This window comes from Setaria viridis, chromosome 1 (genome assembly GCF_005286985.2).
Source record: "Setaria viridis chromosome 1, Setaria_viridis_v4.0, whole genome shotgun sequence".
Classification (NCBI taxonomy): Eukaryota; Viridiplantae; Streptophyta; class Magnoliopsida; order Poales; family Poaceae; genus Setaria; species Setaria viridis.
In genome coordinates, this window is record NC_048263.2 from 20,599,864 (window position 1) to 20,621,056 (window position 21,193).

General features: G+C 45.2%; 2 protein-coding genes and 1 pseudogene across 2 annotated transcripts; 2 read left to right on the forward strand and 1 right to left on the reverse strand.

Moving 5' to 3' along the window:
* Positions 1–2,299: 2,299 nt before the first annotated feature.
* Positions 2,300–4,896, forward strand: LOC117842657 (L-type lectin-domain containing receptor kinase S.7). The gene has a single exon (XM_034723154.2). It carries the CDS (start codon positions 2,645–2,647, stop codon positions 4,703–4,705), a length of 2,061 nt encoding a protein of 686 aa, XP_034579045.1. The 5' UTR covers positions 2,300–2,644; the 3' UTR covers positions 4,706–4,896.
* Positions 4,897–7,176: 2,280 nt separating this feature from the next.
* LOC117839169 (uncharacterized) lies at positions 7,177–8,509 on the reverse strand. The gene is made up of 2 exons (XM_034719444.2): positions 7,613–8,509; positions 7,177–7,535 (listed from the first exon to the last, which is right to left on the reverse strand). The coding sequence occupies exons 1-2, from the start codon at positions 8,322–8,324 to the stop codon at positions 7,456–7,458; spliced, it is 792 nt and encodes a 263-aa protein (XP_034575335.1). The 5' UTR covers positions 8,325–8,509; the 3' UTR covers positions 7,177–7,455.
* A 2,180-nt stretch (positions 8,510–10,689) lies between these two features.
* LOC140221622 (F-box/FBD/LRR-repeat protein At1g13570-like) lies at positions 10,690–17,774 on the forward strand (annotated as a pseudogene).
* The last annotated feature ends 3,419 nt before the right edge of the window (positions 17,775–21,193 follow it).

Genomic DNA, 21,193 nt, shown 5'->3' on the forward strand with positions numbered 1-21,193 from the left:
ATCATGGCTTCAATTTTTACACTCTTTCTAGGCCTTTGTCCTTCCTTTTCTAGTTTCTTTCTTGATGCAGCCATTCTTCGCTGTCCACTTCGCTAATTATGACTGGTTGGCTGTGTAGTTCATAGTAGGTAGAAGTAGTGCACTGTGAATGGGAAACAACTGAACAAGAAATGACTTCCCATTCACATGTTTGTCAAACAATTTTATTGCATGGGTACTAATAACTACGAAGTCAAGTCCATGCCAATTTTAATTTTAGTTGCAGTCGTAGCATATATTTGTATACTCTACACTTGGTGCATTTCTTTTCAATTAAAGAAGTTGCTACAGACTCCTATTATGTTGTACAGTTTATTTAACAGTCTATTGGGTTACACTTATGTAGAGAAGAATAAGTAAAAAAGAAGTGCCAAAACATCAAAAATTATCTCTGTCTAATTATCATGCTATCAATGCTGATTTACAACAGTGGGGTTGCACGAAACAAACTCCTTGTCTACGAATTGAATAGCAAAGAGCAGTCAAGTCAAGAGGGCATCTCTTGTTTAAAACCTCAAAAAATCATTCATAAATCTTCACAGTTTCAGACAAGACCCTCCACTGCAGAAACTGAACAATTACAAGAGGCACCATATAGGGAGTAGTACTCCATATGCTGCAGTTAGCTGGGATCTCACTGCGTCACAAACTATTGCACAAGATACTTATATGCAATTCGTGAGCAAGCTGACCCAAGATCCCAAGATCTTGCAGCCGCCACCCACCATGGTGCTACCCTACCTGCTGGCCAAGATCCAGAGGCGGCAAGCTAACCCAAGATCCAGCCATAGTGCTACCATACCTGCTGGCCGCCTTGCCCCGGATCTCGCACTCCGCGAGCACCGCCGCACCGAGCCCGTCCACCACGCTCCCGGGCAGGGCCAGCGCCGGCCATAGCAAACAGGAAGCTCGCCGGCTAGATGGGGGAGGTGAAGGAAGAGAGGGAGGAGCTTATCGGTGAGAAGACGGCGGAGAGGGTGCAGGCTAGACGGGAGTCGGTCACCGTTGGGGATGTGCCGCGCCGCCACGCCATCACCTCGCGCTGCCACCTCACACCGCCGCCTCGTCGCCTTGCACGCCGCTAGCAGAGCCGCACCTCGCGTCGCCCGCGTCTCGCCTCGCGCTGGATTCGTTCCGGGAGTGAGGAGGTAGGGTTCCGATCCGGGCCGTGGAGTGTGGGAGGATTCCAATCCAGGCTGGTTTTCTTTTCAAGCCGGGCCAAAACGAACAGCTCTTTCAATGCAGGCCTAGTTTCGAACCAGGCTACTTCAAACCACCCAAAATGGGCCTCATTCTGGGCCAATCCGATAAAAACGAACGGGCCCTAAAAATTTCCGGGGATGGTACCTTTAGGATTAGGACAATGCATGTGTCATTTATCCCCTCCGGCATCGTTCATGATTCGAAGAAAGCAAGTACTTCTTTCACAATGTCATCCCTCATTAGTGGCTAATTGCGCTGAAAGACACGAGCAGGGAACCATCTGGCCCTGGTGCTTTGAGGGGGCCAATCTGGAACAACGTGTTTGTAATTTCTTCTTCGGTATAGGGCTTGCATAAATCATAATTAATTTTATCAAAAATAATTGACTGAAATAAGTCAATTACCTCTTGAGGGTTCACATTGTCATCCTTCTTAAAAAGATTGCGCGGTGAGCACAGAGCGAACTATTCTTTCGCCTTTTATTACCAATCTACTGTCTATGGTTCAGAAACAGGTCCATAGGCAAATCATGGTTAATAGGACTAATAAGCTTGTTCTGAACCAAAAAACAGAGAGAATAATATGCTTGACAATCATCAAAAACAGGTCCATAGGCAAATCATGGTTAATAGGACTAATAAGCTTTCTGAACCAAAAAACAGAGAGAATAATATACTTGACAATCATAAATAATAGCAATGAGAGCGTTTGGATACCAGGGGCTAAACTTTAACCCTGTCACATCGGATGTTTGGATACTAATTAGGAGGACTAAACATAAGCTAATTATAAAACTAATTGCAGAATCCCTAGGCTAAATCACAAGATGAATCTATTAAACCTAATTAATTCATCATTAGCGAATGGTTACTGTAGCACCACATTGTCAAATCATGGACTAATTAGGCTTAATGGATTCGTCTCGCGATTTAGCCTAGAAGTTATGTAATTAGTTTTGTAATTAGTCTAGATTTAATACTCCTAATTAGTGTCCAAACATTCGATGTAATGCGACTAAAATTTAATCCCCTCCTCTCCAACACCCCGTTAACAAAGCGGATGAAATTGGCTCCAATGGCGAAGAATGTCAACTATCGGCTATAAAGCGAATCCCCATGTTGTCGTTTACCAACACTCGTTTCTCTTTTTTAAACTATTTTTTATTTCAATAAAGTTAAGCTTTTCTTTACAGGGAGCTGCGTTCCAAACCAGCCTTTCTCATGGGTCCCACATGTCATCCTGACCGGCCTAAACCTTTCTCCCCTGTTCCCCGTTCGCAGTTTCCCTTTCCCATTCCCCTTCTCTTCCTTCTCGCCCAAATCCCACCGCCATTGTTGATTTCTTGAGCTCCGCCTCTCCACCCCATCCAATGTGACCACCAATACCCTAGCCACGGGTCTCCATGCCTCCGCCACGCCCCTCCGTCCTCTCCCTCCTCCTCCTCGTCGCCGTCCTCCTCCCGCCCGCCGCCGCGGCGGCCAAGCACCGCCACACCTCCGCATCCACCCCCACCCCCGCCCCACCCGCCTCCTACCTCCGCGTGTCGTGGGCGAGCAACCTCACGCTCCTGGGCTCGGCCTCCCTCCTCCCGGGCGCGACGGCCGTCGCGCTCACCACCCCGTCCCGCGACGGCGTCGGCGCCGGGCGCGCCCTCTTCTCGGAGCCCGTCCGCCTCCTCGTGCCCTCCTCCACCGACCCCGCCTCCTTCTCCACCCGCTTCACCTTTCGCATCACGCCCGCACCCACCTACGGCGACGGCCTCGCCTTCCTCCTCACCTCCTCCCGCACATTCCTCGGCGCCTCCAACGGGTTCCTCGGTCTCTTTCCCTCCTCCTCCGCCTCCGACGAGGGCGAGGCCGACCTCCACGGCGTCACCACTGTCGCCGTCGAGTTCGACACCCACCGCGACGTGGCGCTGCGCGACCCCGACGGCAACCACGTCGCGCTCGACGCCGGGTCCATCTTCTCCGTCGCGTCCGCGAGCCCCGGCGTGGACCTCAGGGCAGGGGTGCCCATCACCGCTTGGGTGGAGTACCGCGCGCCGCGCCGCCGCCTCAGCGTGTGGCTCTCGTACTCGCCATTCCGCCGCCCCGAGAAGCCCGCCCTCTCTGCTGACGCCGACCTCTCCGGGCTCCTCCGCACATTCATGTACGCCGGCTTCTCGGCGTCCAATGGCAACGGCGCGGCGCTTCATGTCGTTGAGCGCTGGACCTTCCGCACCTTCGGCTTCGCCAACTCATCCCACGCTTCGCCACCGTCTGAGCCCCCAGCGCCGCCCAACAAACCACTGCTGCCGCACAACAAACCACTGTTGCTTACAGGAAACCACCAGCACCAGCACCACCACCACAACCTATTGTACAAGGTGCTTGGTGGAGTCCTCGGTGGCGTGGTCGTACTGGTATTTGTTATCGGTGGCTCTGTTGTTTGGCTCTCTAGGCCAATTGGCCACCAAAGTGAAGAACGTAAGGTGCCGAGCGAAGACAAGCCTTATGGGACGATGTCTATGGAGGTGGTGCGTGCAGCAACAAAGGGCTTCAACAGTGGCAATGTGATCGGCATTGGCGGCTCCGGTGCCACTGTGTATGAGGGGGTGCTCCAATCTGGTTCAAGAGTTGCTGTCAAACGGTTCCAGGCTATTTGGCCATGCACGAAAGCATTTGTGAGTGAGCTTGCAGCAATGCTCAACTGCCCAAATCACCCCAATCTCGTGCGGCTTGCTGGGTGGTGCTGCAGTAAGGATGAGCTCGTGCTTGTTTATGAGTTCATGCCCAATGGGAATCTTGACTGTGCACTGCACACAATGGGTGGAGCAACACTTCCCTGGGAGGCACGATTCAGGGCAGTGCTTGGTATCGCCTCAGCGCTTGAATATCTGCATGATGGGTGTGATCACCGGATTCTACATCGTGATGTCAAGTCATCTAATGTGCTACTTGATGCAGAGTTCAATGCCCGACTGGGTGATTTTGGGCTTGCTCGTTTAGTGAGCCACGGTGGATTACCACACACAACACAGCCAGCTGGCACACTTGGCTACCTTGCTCCAGAGTATGTGCATTCAGGTGTTGCAACAGAGCGGTCTGATGTGTACAGTTTGGGTGTGCTTGCTCTGGAGGTGGCCACTGGCCGAAGGCCCACAGAGAGGGGAATCTCTGTTGTTGACTGGGTGTGGGTTCTATGGGGTCGTCGGAGGCTGGTTGATGCTGCAGACCAGCGGCTTCAGGGCCGATTTGTTGCAGAGGAGATGCGGCGGGTTCTGCTTGTGGGTCTCTCTTGTGTGCATCCAGACTGCAGGAAGCGGCCTGGCATGCGAAGGGTAGTCAAGATGCTTGACGGGACTGCACCCTTGACACTGGTGCCAGATAAGAAACCACCCGTTATGCTCCAGACACAAGTAAATCAAGCTTCGTCAATGAACTCTGTGGATACTATCAATACTGCATTCTATAGCTGTCGCTGAATTTTAATAGGTTTGTAAAGAGCAGCATCTGATTCATATGTAGTTGTGTTGGTACTTAACTTTTCCAATGCTCTTTTGTGAAACATGAGGTTATAAGCTAATGTTGTGGTTGTTATATAATGTTGTCGGGTGTTGGGACACAATACCACGTGTGCACAGAAAGGTGAATAAATATTGTTATGTGGTGCAAATTGCATTTTTAACGTCTAGGTTGTAGATTTGGATGCCATTACTCGAGCAGTTGCTTCAGTAACTCCCGTGTGCCTTATAATCCGCTAGATTTTTCCTGACAAATAATTAGCATCTAGTGGGGTACTTGGACATTGGTCTCACTGTGAACAATCACAATGGAGCAGTAGCTCTGATGTTCATACAGATGTAACAAAACTGTCTTCCTATGTAGTTTGCACATGTTGTATTTGGTGCATGTGCTTCTTCACTGGAGTTCTTACAATCATCTGAACTATACTCAGATGGTCCTTTCATACACCATTACTTCCACCATCCCTTTATTAGATATGGTCAATCTCTTTATTATGTAACATAACATGTAGAAAATTGACAATTGAGAACTAGACAATCACTTGAACAGATTTTAGTTTTGTTCGTCTACGGGAAACTGTTTGATATTTCCTGTCAGCTAAAAAGTGAAAGGGGACGGTTTATCAGGATTGTTACTTACATGATATAATATTGAGTGCTTTGGAGGATATTATTAGCTGCATCTACCTGTCCTAACTATGCTCTTACTTAAAGTTGCACAAACAGTTTGAGTTATTGACTACCAAGGCCTTTGTTTGTATTAGGGGTTTAATGATAATGTAATTCTTTGTTATGGCTGAAAATATGTTTGGGCATGTGAAAAGATCTGCTCTGTATAACATTCAGGCACTGTAGGGTGAAATTAACATCAATTTGTTCTGACATTGCTATATTGCTATCTGTAATTGGATTCGGATCTACTCTATGCAATGCATGAATGTCAGTCCATTGCAGCCTACTCTTTTCATTTTTGTCCTTCTATTGCTATGAATAAGGTTTGATGTTAGGTGACAGCATCAATATGTTAGTTTTAGCATATCCACAATTTGTGCAGAAGGTATAAAGATAGTGAAAATTGCTGTATAAGGTGATCGCTTCTGCAACACAAGAATCTGATCAATTTGGAGATTTCTGCTATGGCGTACACGGTACTGTGATAAGATCTCCAGCATTCCCCTGTATATTTAATTTACGTTCTCCTTTATCTTTTCCATGAAGCATTTCGTTTATACCGAGTCTGATTGTTTTGCTACCTTGTCATTTTGATTCTTGATCTTTGCTTTGTTTAGAGGTCGAAGGGTCATGCTTACTGTTGCATTCCAGTAATCTTGTCACTTCAACCTATACGTATTGACTGGTTTGTGTGTAACACTGCAAATCTCAGACGCGAAGGTGGGTCGAACTGAACACAAAACAATTCCTGAATTTGCGAGTTCTCTGAGGCCCTGTTTGGGTCCTTCATTTTGAAGGAATTGGAATCTATTTAATGGAGTAGGCTAATTTATGTTGAAATGTGGCATTCCACAACTTTCCAAAGTTTAGATATAAGCCTATCTTAAATTCATGGGGTGGGAGATGGAAATTGATTCTATAGATTATGGTTATTAGAATGGAATTCAATTCTTATAGCACGCTCTTAGACTCGCTTCTCTATAGTAGAAGTGCAGCATATAAGTATCTCTCCCATATCACCAACTATAATATACAACTATATTCCACATACAATTATATTAGCTTAATTAATTTGTGTCTAAATTATGATTATTAGGATGGAATTCAATTCCAATGATCCAAACGGGGCCTGATGTTCATTACTATTCGTTTTGGCTTTACTCCCTCCGTTCTAAATTATTATTCGTTTTAGTTTTTCTAAGTACATGATTTTTACTACATATCTAGACATACCATATCGAGGTGCATAGCAAAAGGTATGAATTTAGAAAAATTGAAATGAATAGTAATTTGGGATGGAGGGAGTACTTTGTAGCTGGATGCTCGTAAATTGTGTCAGTTAAAAGTTGGATGCTGTTACCTCTGCAAATGTACCGCTATACTGCCTTCAGTATGGATTGCCCGATTTGAGTTGTGTGAAGCACAATATGAATGTTTTAGCATCTGCTGTCCAGCTGTTTTCACGATCGATGACTTATTTTCATGTCATGTCATTTCCAAACCCTACACTTTCAGCATAACTTAAAAGTGTGTTTGGTTGTTTGTATTATTTGGTTCATGTATGTGATGGTTTTCTTTTGTTTGGTTCTATGAATTGTACCAACCTATTCAGGATGAAGCTATCCCATTTAATACATTATTCTACTAATACGAGGGAATCATATGTTACAAGCAAATTAATTGAACCCCACTATCCAGGATCATTCATGCATGTATCAAGTGGTGCATGCAACCAAACATACCCTTAATCGTTTGCAGTTGTTATGATTGCAACAGAGAAACAGTTTTACGGGACGAAACACGGTAGATCGGTGTACCTTCAATTCACGACAAGCACTAAGCTTCTTCTGTACACCAGGAATGATAGACAACGACATGGCAACCGCGTTTACATCACATTTGGTTGGGGTTCGTTTTAATTTTGGCTGCGCACCTATACAACAGCATGCAACGACGACAGGGCAAAGGGCATCATCCGTTGGCTGATCAGGATTACCAATCCGATGTTGAAAAGCCAGCGATTGTCTCTCTCAGTCTCAGCAGCCGTGCTTGATGTTGCAGGCCACCACCTGCGCCCAGTGCCTCAGCCTCGTCTTCACAAGCTGGGGGTTGTCACCTGGCCATGCATAATTGCATGTATGATGCATCAGAAGTTAATGGAAATTAGGGCAGCTAAAATGATTTATATTATACCTGGACTGAAGAGCTTCCATGGGTCGCCGCCGGGGGCGTCGTTGGGGCTGCGCGGGCTCGGGGTGTCGGGGAGCGTGGACGACGACAGCGTCGACGTGGGGCTCGCCGCCGACAGCGAGCGCATCTTGGGGTCAGACAGCTGCCGGTTCACGGCGAAGTAGAAGTCGAGGGCGGGGAGCGTATCGCGGAGGTGCGCGGCGCCGGTCTCCTCGTCGAACCCGAACCCGAGCTCGAAGGAGCCCCGCAGCTCGTCCAGGTCCTCGTCGGTCAGGCACCTCATCGCGCGCTCCGACGAGGACCTCACGACGTGATGGCCTTCGTCGAGGATGGCGCTCTTGTTGCCTCCTCCTCCGCCGTCGTCGTTCCGCTCCTGCTGCTCCCTCACGACCGATACCAAGCCGCTGCGCCGCAGTATCTGCCGCTGGCGCTTCTTCCACTTGGCCTCCCTGGTGGTCTCCTTCATGGACAGCTGCTTCGACAGAAGCCGCCTCCTATTGTTGCCAAAGCCGGCGCCGGCGCCGGCGGGTGGCGGGTGGTCGAACTGGTTGCACGCCGCCAGGTGCGGGGGAGCCTCCCTCACCGCGCCCACCTCCTGCGCGTCGTGTTCCTCCCTGTCGCTGTCGTCTGACGACGAGGAGTCAACCTCGATGCGCAGCTTGTTCGTCACCACCCCACAGTCGCTGATGCTGTCCACCATGTCCCATCGATCCATGCTTGCCTACTATAATAAATACGTTACGTATACGGGTATATAATATTCCTCCTCCGATGAGTGTATACTCGGTGTATGGATGACACGTAGCAGCTGCCGTCCGTCGCCGGCCGGGCGCACGGCAGCCGCGCGGCGTTCGGAGGAGGAGGAACGGCGACGAGCGCCGTCGGAGTTGGGGGAGGAGGGTCTCCTCCTGTATGTAGGCCAAGAAGGGAAAGGACGGAGGCCCCTCGTCCACCCCAGGAAATAGGGGCGCACCAACCACATCTTGCTATGAAAAGCAAAGCGGCAGTGGCGAGACAGATGTGTATGCATTATGCAAAGTTGCCGGCCGTAACGACGGGCGGCCGCGGAGATCAATCCCCACCGCTAGCTGCTCGCCTGCAGCTGCCCCACCAAATTTAGATGCAGGCATGGCAAGAGGGGATGGCAGCTACATCCAGAGAGGAACAGCTAAGCGGAGCATCTAACGCTGCAGAGTAGCAGCTAAGTTTTGAGGAGAAGGGAACTATATACAACACAAACCAAACATTATAAGAGCATCTCTAGCAGATCTTATGCTTTGATGAAGGTGCTATGTGGGATTGCAACTCACCATCTAGTTATTGTGCTACTACTATCATGGTTTCATTGCCCCCTTCCTCAAAATCGCACATCTTCATCCTAATGGAAGTGAGCGGTTGTACACGAATTTCTTATATGTTTGTAAAAAAGACTGTCTTCATCCTAAAATTTGTAGAAGTGAGCGGTTGTACACGAATTTCTTATATGTTTGTAAAAAATATTGAATAAAACATAGATTTCGATGTTTTAATAAAAGATGCGAACAAACCTCTGAGTTGGTCAGGTGGTTCGAGTAGGATTCATCAAGTCTTGGTTCGACTCTCAGTGGGAGTAAATTTTTAGACTAAGGTTAAAAAAATCCCCTTGTCTTTCATCATGCCAAAGCATAGGTCTAATGCTCAGTGGGAGTGAATTTTCAGGTTAGGGTTAAAAAAATCCCCTTATCTTTCATCATCCCAAATCATAGGTCCAACGCGCGGCCCAAGTCGTTGCTCATCTCGCACGGACTATGGTGCCGCTGTCTAAGGGTGAGGCTGAGGTTTAGGAGTTTTCTCGACCTACATGAAAAGGTCTTCTCTTAGCAAATTGACCAGGGCTGTCTTATCCCCTAGCAGTTGAGTTTTAGAAAAAGATGCTAAACATTAGAAGACTTATATTCTTATGCTCCATAACTTATATTCTTGTCACCCATTTGGGTATCTAAACAAGGAATGAAAAATATCAATCCAGTTTAGGTGGGAATTGTTCCTCTAGTATTCCCCCATTTGCTATGGATTGGAATGTTGCCGCTAACATCTAAACATAGATGGCTTCACCGTCCGTACTTGTTCTTTTCAGCCAATGCAATCCGTAACACTATCTTATCACCTCGCATTTTGTCCGCATTCTGCTTGTTCTGGTGTGACAATGAGAACCCAGCTTCACACTCAAGCCAAGTTAACATGCTAAATGTTGTCCAAAATTTGAGTAAGGTCAGAGTGATTTGGTTAGGGCTCTGAACTTTTGAAGCAGGGTGAAATGCAAAAAGTTAAACCAAGAAACAATGCACAGTTTCCCTTCCTCCAAAATCTGTTATTGTGTTTGTTGGGCAAATCACTAAGGGGGTGTTTGGTTCCTCCCCTAAAGTTTAGTTCCTGTCACATCGAATGTTTAGATACTAATTAGAAGTATTAAATATAGACTATTTACAAAACCCACTACACAGATGGAGGCTAAACGGCGAGACGAATCTATTAAGCCTAATTAGTCCATGATTTGACAATGTGCTGCTACAGTAACTATTGCTAATTATGGATTAATTAGGCTTAATAGATTTCTCTCGCCGTTTAGCCTCCGTATGTGCAATTAATTTTATAATTAACTCATATTTAGTCCTCCTAATTAGTCTCCGAATATTCGATGTGACATGGACTAAACTTTAGCTCGAGGAACCAAACACCCTCTAAATCTCTCCCTGTCTTTTGATCTTAAAAAAATCTATAAATAAAAAATGAATTGGCTGTTGCAAATCAATCTTGATTAATATGATCTAACTTGTTTAGTAAGTAATGTAATAATTATTAAAAACAAAAATGAAAAATGCGAAAAGAATAAGATTCGGACATTTGGCCCAACAACGTTAACCAATAAAAGCAGTAGAGAACAAATCCAAAAAGCTCCACACCTCCACCACGCCTACCAACTTCAAACCGCCACACTCCACTCCACTCCACTCCACTCCATTCCCCACCCCAAAACACGTCGGCCAAAACCCTAGCCGCCGCACCGTCAAATTTGTCTGTGGAGCAGCAGCCGAGACGCCATGGACGGCATAGCTAAGATGCTGGTCCCCGGCTTCAATTTCTTTGCGAAGGATGAGACCATGCTAACTTTAATGAAGAGCACCTTCACCAATCTCTCTCACCCGCTCGCCGCCAAGGCTACCCCCCTCTCCGGCGCCGTCCCGGCGAGGGCCCCCGACGGGGTCGACCGCATCAGCCGCCTCCTCGCCAGGATCCTCCGCAACATCGTCTCCCGCCTCCCCGTCAAGGATGCCGCGTGCACCACTGTGCTCTCCACGCGCTGGCGCCACGTCTGGCACATGGCGCCGCTCGTCCTCGTCGACGCCCACCTCCTTCCAGCCTCCGGCACTACCGGGACCATCTTTAGGGCCAGCACCTCCTCGTTCCGTGTTGGCGCCGCGCCGCGCGAGCGCGACCTCACCGGCGCCCCCGCGCGACCTCGCCGACGCGGTGTCCAGCGCCCTCGCCGCGCATCCAGGTCTGTTCTGCTGCGTCTACCTCATCGGCACCCCAATGGAGAGGCACCAGGACAAGCTCGCGCTCTGGCTCCAGCACCTCTTCGCCATGGGCATCCAAGAGCTCTTCTTTATCAACCGCATACGGACATTCCACAACGTTGTGCTCCTCCCCGCCACCATCTTCAGGTGCACTGATGAGGACATCAAATGCTCGGATACAACCATATTAGCATCTTTTGACTCCGAGGTGAAATAATTCTTTATCATAATTATATGTGATACATTTGATGAATTGATGCTATACCATGATGTGTATTCAACACGTTTTGGGGCTGGATTCGGACTGCAGCTCTATGTCAAATTGCAATGGCCGCCACGACCTCATCCGGACTCCGTTTTAGGTGTTCAAGTACTCCTTGGAATCCTTATGAAATCTATTTTCATATGGATCTAGAATCATATCCATAACTTCTCTTAGTCGGCCGCAATCATCGAAATACTATCAAGAGGTTTTCTGTCCAGAGGTGCTGCGTCGCCTTATTTTGGCCCAATGGGCCGTGTATCAAGTTGGGTCCATTAGGGACATGTCCTATGGTTGGAGCACGACCCCAACACCCCTCTGGTCATTCTCCTAGGTATTAATAAGGATTAGAGCTTCCACGAATAGATTGGGTTTTGTTTTGTTGAAAGTTTAGCCATTGCTACTTCCTTGTAGACACGTGTGTCGACTAGACCATCCGTTCTACTCGATTCAGAACCCCAACTTTGTGATTTCAGATTTGTTTTCATATCCATATTTGCAATTGAGTTGTATTTTCTACTTGTTCTTGCTTGTTCTTCGATTGCTTGCAGGACGAGTGGCCTAGTGGTCGGGTGACGCGCTCCACAAGATCGCGACAGCCATTGGAGGTGGTGTATCGGTTGCTAAGGCGCAGCTTGGAAGGCTGTAGTCGGGCCGTGAACATCATCTCCATCGACCAATTGAGTTATCCCACGCCTCTCATCGAAAGATTGGGAATCAACCCTAGCGGGTTCATATCAGTTGGTAATCAGAGCAAGATTTATCGGTGAGAGATTTCCAATCCTTCGCTGTTTTACTTTCCCATAGTCCAGAAAAAGCCAAAAATATAGTAGATTTGTTTACCCGCAATCCTATAAACCCTTTGAGCCTTTGCTAGCACTGCTTAGTTAGGGCTTGTTGAGTTTTCGGTTGCATCGGTTGTGTCGAGTTGCTGGTCTTAGTTTTAGTCCTTTAGAGTTTCGAGTTCTTATCACGTTCTAGTCACAGCCGTGTGCTACCATATAAAACCTTTTGTTGGCTGAATCTGAATACATGTTTGTGTTCAATTCTGAGTCCTACTCTGAGTTTGCTTAAGACCGAATCCCACGTGGTGCTGAGTTCGAGTTGGAATCGGTTTGGAGTCCGAATTGGCAGCTGTCTTGTTGCTGTCTTGAGTCCGAATCTGATTTCTATCCTTTCAGAATACCCCTATCCTTTCGGAAAAAAGTTTGTGTGGTGTGTGACTTTTGTGAAGTCCTTTTGTTCATATAATCAGATTTGAGGACCCCCTGAAAAAAAAGCAAAAAAAAATCAGAAAAAAAGAAGGAAAGAAAGACAAAAAAATAGGAAGAAAAGGGGTTGTTCGTTGTGCTTCTCTATTGTTTTCCGGTGGTGTGTTGTGACTTCCTTTATGTCCAGGCTCACGTCTCTAGCACGGTCTAGGCTAGGACCAGCACCGTACCACCGTTGAGCGATTATTCAACTTGCTTTTGTGACTAACGTGGTGCTAGTATATTTCCTTGCTTTAGCCCACCTATAGCTCCACATATTCGACTACAGCTTGACAGGTTTTTTTTGCTACGGCACCGATACACTTCTCTCCACGGTTGCATACTTGTTGGTTGCCGTCACCTCCTGTTTGGCTTGGTAAGAACTTGTAAGGGCTTGTTTGAAACAATTTGAGTTTGAGATAATTACAACCAACACATCCTAGTAGTTGACAGGAGGATACATTTTATTTTTGTGTTTCTTGTTTCCTACTAACCATGGCAGGTGATACGGAGATTTTTGAGCTGATGAAACTAGACTCTCATATTCAGGATGTTATTCAACACTTGCCGTTATATGATGGTAAGTTTGATCCTAAAGCTTACATTGATTGGGAGATAAAAGTAGATAATAAATTTGATGAGCATGACCTGTCCGATAAACAAAAGATTTATATTGCCTCTAATGTTTTGACTGAATATGCTTTGCTAGAATGGAAACACATTTGTAGGCACAACAAAGTTCTAGAATCTTGGAAAGACTTCAAATTTCTTTTTAGAGATGCATTCATTCCTGAATATTATGCTGAATATTTCCTTGCAAAATTAGACAACTTGAGGCAAGGTAGTAGGACTGTGAAAGAATACTTCCATGATTTTAAAATTTGTATCATGTATGGTGGATTAGATGAATGCATGGAAGATGTTATGAGTAGGTTCATGAGAGGGCTCAATTCTGAAATTCAAACCTTGTTAATTAGCAATTCTTATAGCCATATTGGTCAATTATTTTATCTTGCTCTCAATGCTGAAAAGGAGATTCTTTTATCTGTGAATACTTGCAAGAATGATGTGACCCATAATATCCAAAATTTGTCAACTCTGCATGCAAATGAAGAACAACAAATAGTGGAACCGATTGCTGATTTTTCTTTGTCACAAAATGCATTACTTGTTGTTCCTTGTGATAAAGAGGACTTTTGTGCTGATGATTCTTTTACTCTTATGCCACAAGTATTGAATAAGTGTGATACTTTTTGTTTGGAATCGTAAAAATGTGCTCAAGAAAAGATTTTCCATCCTATTACTTGTGTACAAGACGAACTGAATTTGTTGTCCTCTTTAAATACTTTGGGTTATATTGAATTTGATATTCTGTGTAATCTAAATTATCTAAAAGAGAAACTTAAATTTGATTCTGGTTTGCCAAGTTTTAATCATTGTTCGCTTCATGCAATTGGCAAATATGATAGCAACGGAGAATATTTGGTGCATAAAGTTTATATTTGCTCCAATCTAAAATATCCTTTTGGGCTACAATACCATGATCAAATAGAGGGCTGCACTAACACTAATAATGTCTTGCAAAGTTTTTTTAGTTTTTCCCACATGCAACAGGGTAAGACCAAAGAAGGGGAGCATTACTGGTTGTGGCCATGTAGCACGACCGTCGCTCTGTGCTCGAACATCAAAACAAGCACCTTAGAATGCCATTGGAGCAAGTCGAGGACGACTTGCAGCCAAGAAGGGGAGAATGATGAGGACATCACATGCTCCGATACAACCATATTAGCATCTTTTGACTCCGAGGTGAAATAATTCTTTATCATAATTATATGTGATACATTTGATGAATTGATGCTACACCATGATGTGTATTCGTTGTTAATTTCAGAAATATATACATGGATCAAAAATAGTGTTAAACACACATGGAAGGCATGGAGGACTAAAGAAGTAGATTGGGGGCCAAGTCCAAGTATTCCTAACGTCCTCCACCAGGCCACCATGTCACTTTTGGCCCAAGGAAACAAAGAGTTCCAATCCAACACGTTTTGGGGCTGGATTCGGACTGCAGCTCTATGTCAAATTGCAATGGCCGCCACGATCTCATCCGGACTCCGTTTTAGGTGTTCAAGTACTCCTTGAAATCCTTATAAAGTCTAATTTCATATGGATCTAGAATCATATCCATAACTTCTCTGAGTCGGCCGCAATCATCGAAATACTATCAAGAGTTTTCTGTCCAGAGGTGCTGCGTCGCCTTATTTTAGCCCAATGGGCCGTGTATCAAGTTGGATCCATTAGGGACATGTCCTAGGGTTGGAGCATGACCCCAACACCCCCCTGGTCATTCTCCTAGGTATTAATAAGGATTAGAGCTTCCACGAACAGATTGGGTTTTGTTTTGTTGAAAGTTTAGCCATTGCTACTTCCTTGTAGACATGTGTGTCGACTAGACCATCCGTTATACTCGATTCAGAACCCCAACTTTGTGATTTCAGATTTATTTTCATCTCCATATTTGCAATTGAGTTGTTTGTTCTACTTATTCTTGCTTGTTCTTCGATTGCTTGCAGGACGAGTGCCCTATTGGCCGGGTGACGCGCTCCACAAGATCGCGGCAGCCATTGGAGGTGGTGTATCGGTTGCTAAGGCGCTGCTTGGAAGGCTGTAGTCGGGCTGTGAACGTCATCTCCATCAACCAATCGAGTTATACCACGCCTCTCATCGAAAGATCGGGAATCAACCCGTTATGAGGACATCACATGCTCGGATACAACCATATTAGCATCTTTTGACTCTAAGGTGAAACAATTCTTTATCATAATTATATGTGATACATTTGATGAATTGATGTACACCATGATGTGTATTCGTTGTTAATTTCAGAAATATATACATGGATCAAAAATAGTGTTAAACACACATGGAAGGCATGGAGGACTAAAGAAATAGATTGGAGGCCAAGTCCAAGTATTCCTAATGTCCTCCACCAGGCCACCACATCACTTTTGGCCCAAGGAAAGAAAGAGTTCCAATCCAACACGTTTTGGGGCTGGATTCGGACTGCAGCTCTATGTCAAATTGCAATGGCCGCCACGACCTCATCCGGACTCCGTTTTAGGTGTTCAAGTACTCCTTGGAATCCTTATGAAATCTATTTTCATATGGATCTAGAATCATATCCATAACTTCTCTGAGTCGGCCGCAATCATCGAAATACTATCAAGAGTTTTCTGTCCAGAGGTGCTGCGTCGCCTTATTTTGGCCCAATGGACCGTGTATCAAGTTGGGTCCATTAGGGACATGTCCTAGGGTTGGAGCACGACCCCAACACCCCCCTAGTCATCCTCCTAGGTATTAATAAGGATTAGAGCTTCCACGAACAGATTGGGTTTTGTTTTGTTGAAAGTTTAGCCATTGCTACTTCCTTGTAGACGCGTGTGTCGACTAGACCATCCGTTCTACTCGATTCAGAACCCCAACTTTGTGATTTCATATTTATTTTCATCTCCATATTTGCAATTGAGTTGTTTTTTCTACTTGTTCTTGTTTGTTATTCGATTGCTTGCAGGTCGAGTGCCCTAGTGCCCGGGTGACGCGCTCCACAAGATCGTGGCAACCATTGGAGATGGTGTATCGGTTGCTAAGGTGCAGCTTGGAAGGCTATAGTCGGGCTGTGAACATCATCTCCATCGACCAATCGAGTTATCCCACACCTCTCATCGAAAGTTCGGGAATCAACTCTAGCGGGTTCATCTCTTCCCTCACCAAACTCTACATCGGCTTTTGGCGGTTCCGGGAACCGGAAACCGCCATGCTCTCACGCACCGCCGGATTCCCCTACCTCCGCGAGCTTGGTTTCTTTTCGCTCGACATGAAGGAACGGGACCTCGCCTTGGTGCTGGACAGATGTCCCGTCCTGGATAAGCTCCTTATTATCGGAAGCCGGTGGGCAGTGTGCCTCCGTGTTCAGAGCCACAACCTACGGTGCGTGGAGGTGTGCGAGGGTATCACAGCAGAAATCTGAGTGGTGCATGCTTCGCACCTGGAGAGGCTCTTGCTGTGGGAAGCTTGGGGTGGCGGCGATCTCACCATGTCTTCCAAGATCAAGATTGGGCATGCACCAAAGCTGCGCTTGCTGGGATTCTTGGTGCCTGGAATGCACCAACTGGAGATTGGGAACACCGTGATCAAGGTGGGAAGCATCATGTTCCTTTCCATCCTGTGAATGTGGTTTTCATTCTAAATTCTTATGCATTTATGGCAATGTTTTTTTAGGAACAGTTATATGGCAATTTGTGATCTTAGCTTCTTCTTTCCATTCCATGCAACTCCAAAATCGCATCAATTGCAGGCTGAGACTATAGCAAGCCCAAACACCTCTGTACCAAGTGTCCAGATGCTGGCAGTTCAGGTCAAACTCGGAGCCCGCATTGAAGTCAGAATGTTGCTTAGTTTCCTCCGATGCTTTCCTAACGTGGAGACACTCTACGTCCAGGTAAAAATTTAACCCCAATACTCCAATATCTAGTTGATTCAGATGAGACTGCTAATCCAAGGACCTATCATCTATGTGCTTTGATTGATTCAATTTGCAGTCCGAGAACGATGGCATCAAGTTCCTGGGACCTCAATCAACCAGCACTGGCAAACTGAATATCAAGTTCTGGAAGGAGGCAGGTTCAATTGAATGTGTTCAGCGGCACATCAAGAAGGTGGTTCTCCGTGAGTTTCGAGGGACGAGAAGTGAGCTTGACTTCCTCAAGTTCATTGCTGAGCATGCACAAGTTCTTGAGAAGATGGTGATTGTGTTGACCCATGGATATTCACCTTCAGATGCGGTGGGTACCAAACTGAGGACTAAAATGGCTTCTGAAAAATGGGCCAATGCATATTGCGAGTTGATGATTTTTCAGAGTCCATTTCATCAAGAAGGTACAGCTTGGTGCTACCTTGCAGCGTTTGATCTTTCCAACCCAGACCCTTTTGATGTTTCAAAATGTGTTGATGGGAAATGTCAAAGTCATAAGCGTGTGGTTCCAGTATCCTCATGCAAGTCACTGCTTTGGACTGTGGGCAATGTGTCTTTTTAGGATTAGGTAGTGTTCTACGCTTTGGCTTCAGTGCAGCTTCATGTGGCGTGCGGAAGACTTTTTGGTTTCTGTTCTTTGATTTCAGTGATATTGTATTGGACAGCTTCTGCTAACTGTGTGTTGATTGATTGCTGATAGGAAAATTTATGCTTTGCTTGCTACCATACCAATTTCCTTTAGAATGTTTCTTGAAATGAAATATTTCATTTTGCGTCACATATTACTTTTGTGAATTGTTCATTATTCCCCATATTGTAGGGTGGATCTCGAAAGATAGGAAACCGAGGGTTCGAATCCCTCTCTTTCCGCCCCCTCGGATCATTTGGGACTTTCAAATTGTAAGGAATTCTGACCTCCGGATTTTCTCATCGATAAATGTACGAAATAAATCCAATTTGTAAGAAAAAAACTCCCACAAATTTTGGATTTTTACTCTTCATGCCCAGGATTACGTCCTGGGTCATTAGATAAGAATCCAAAGATAAAGAGGGAAACAAAGAATATCACTACTGTAGGTTAGTCGCATTTTTGCATCAAGTTGTCCGTAGAGTTATCTAGAGTCTTTCTTTTTGGAAATTTTTTAATTAGTTCAATGTTTTTACAACTGTGATGTTTAGAGACATCATTTGGTCACCTGTATATGAATACCTTACTTGTTATGGTTATTAATTTATTATTTTTTTGGTGCAAGTACCCTCTTTCATTGTGGGAGTATATGTTTAGAGCATTAATTCATACCCGACTGGCCCTTCGTTTGAGCAGTCGCTGTATTTTTCAGTTAAGGGCGTAGATATAATCTAGTATATTTAGGGCATGTTCTTACCGTACACAAGTAAACTTAGGTCAGCTCCTACCTTCTACCATTGTATTTTATTGTAGAACACTAGAACTTACGGTGCTTTGTTAAGGAAAGGTATGCTACAGTAAGCAGGAAACATACTGTTAGCTCCAATTTAGATTTAGCCATTTGCATTGCACTTTCTAGAGAAGACCTAGCCTGTTTTCCCACAAAGGTGAGCAGAGACATTATCAACCCTTCATACCAAACAGATACCAAGCTGATGGCAAGTTGACATAAACTATTTCAGATCCTTTCCAAAACTTGACAGGAAGGAGCAGACCACACTCCCGCTTTGATTTAAGAAGATGCTGGGCTTGAACCCGGTCTCCAGACTGAGAGCAAGCTCTAGTAACAAGTCACCCACGAGAGCACCTGCCTATTTCAGATCCTTTCAGCCGCACAAATTTTGTTTTCTGTGTGCAGTTATCAAAATTTGCTGGCATCATCTTAGATTTATATATATTTGTTAACTGTTAATTTGTATTGTGATGTCTGACTTAAAGCTAGGCAAGGCCTCCACCAATGACATATGTCTGCAGCTATGTAACTAAATTTGGATATGCTACAGCACAACTCGTGGCGCAAAATGGTTTAACATTTGAGGCACTACCTAAAGGATTGTATAACCTGACCACCTTGGGCTGATTATCTCAGGTAAGTTGGCAGCTTGGGTTCGTGCTCCCTGTGTAGGCATGTAGCTGCAGTATCATGTGTTATTGCATTATAATTTGTGCTTCCTTTTAGATGATTGGAAGGTTACGCAGCCGCTGCAGATGTGCTAAGACTCGTCACCAAGTTTGGCTGCAGATGTTTGTTCCTTAAGAACAAGCACGATACTCAGCAATATCATCCTTGGATTGAGATATGGCTATAACAAGGCAGAAATATAGGAGGATTTTAATATAGTAGCATCAAACAGGTACCACAATGTTTTCCCAACAATGTTGTTTGCGGCATGCATTTATCGACTTTGGCAGTACCACAGTACCCAGAACCAGTACTGCTCACATCGGAGATGTTGTTCTGCTTGGTTTTGGAATGCACGGTGCGGTTGTTTCTGAATCTTGCTGCAGCCTGCTGGTACCTGCATTCTGCTTGTTCTGGTGTGACATTGAGAACCCAGCGTCGCACCCAAGCTAAGACTGCCTCCGTGATGCGACTGCAGTGAATAGTCCTCGTGCTGAATCTTGTTTGTAATCCATGCCTTAATTTATTACTTGTGCTGAATATTGGTTGCAAAAATGTGCTGAGTGAACATCGCTTTCCCTTCCCATATCAGGTATTCTTAAGGGTCTGTTTGGTAGAGCTCCATCTAATTCTGATTCTCTCTGAGAGAAGTGATTCTGTGGCTCAAAGTGATTCTCTTTGATTCTCTAGCATAAACTCTTGAAATCAAGATGGAGAATCACTTCACAGAATCAGAAGAATCTACTTTTTCCAGCTCCCAGCCTCTTAGTTCATTTCAGAGAATCACTTTCCAGAATCATCAGAGAATCACTTCTCTCTGAAAAACTGTTTGGCAGAACTGCTGCTAGAATCAGCAGAGAATCAGCTCTAGGAGCTCTGCCAAACGCACCCTAACTTAGATCCTCGGTTATCCTGTCAAAGTATAATTTGCAGAGAATCAGCTCTAGGAGCTCTGCCAAACGCAACCTGTTCTGTCAGAGTATAATTTGTATTTACCAAGTTGGTTAGCAGAAGAAAGAGAAGCAATTTACATGACCAACCCGTAGGTCCCAATGATAGCTCTACCTTTCTTCTTTCTCATCTCCTCCATCGCTACCCCAAAAGATCGATGCCCCTTTTAGCCATCGTCACCACCAATCACCTCTGACTCTGAGGCAGGCGATGGAGAAGCTTGCAGAGATCTTTGCCGTCTGTGAAGTTTCGCATTCAAATTTGTGCCGCATTATAGGAAATGTACATGAAGGCAGCGTGCCTCCATCCTTTCGCTCTCTAACATTGATGATCCTTCGTCACGTCCGTTAGCACCATTCTTAATCACTTAACTACCGAAGATTCTAGGCACATTTTGGTTAAATGAAAATGAGGAATGGAATGTCAATCTATTTAAGGTGGGAATTGTTCCTTATGTACTGTTATTCACCAATCAAAACGGGATTAAGACATAGGACAAACATTAAGATGCGTTTGGTAGAACTCCCAGCGCTAAATCTCTGTTGAATCTAACAGAAGCTTTGTTGTGAAGCGATTCTCTAAAATGAACTAAGGGGTTGGAGGCTGAAAAAAGTAGCTTCTCCTGATTCTGTGAGGTGATTCTCCATCTTGATATCAAGAGTTTATGCTAAAGAACAAAAGAGAATCATTTTCAGTCATATAATCACTTCTAAATCAGCTCCCATGAAGAATCAAAATCAGATGAAGCTCTACCAAATAGATCCTAGCATAAAATCACTTTCGTTTTCCCATCATTCGTCTTTACAGCCTTGCTGCCTAGGTACCGACAGCCTATCCTGTAAAGTTGGTTGTTATTATGTTAAGATGGCACGTTAAACCAAGAACCTTATAAGCTTGAAAATTAATATTTTCTCGTATTATAAATATGTCTATTATGACA

What these genes read in the sequence shown, in the direction of transcription:
- LOC117842657 (XM_034723154.2), top strand. Translation starts at nt 2,645, where the DNA reads ATGCCTCCGCCACGCCCCTCCGTCCTCTCCCTCCTCCTCCTCGTCGCC.
- LOC117839169 (XM_034719444.2), bottom strand. Translation starts at nt 8,324, where the DNA reads ATGGATCGATGGGACATGGTGGACAGCATCAGCGACTGTGGGGTGGTG. An exon ending in ATGGAAGCTCTTCAGTCCAG is followed by an intron (nt 7,536 to 7,612) that starts GTATAATATAAA and finishes ATGCATGGCCAG; the next exon opens with GTGACAACCCCCAGCTTGTG.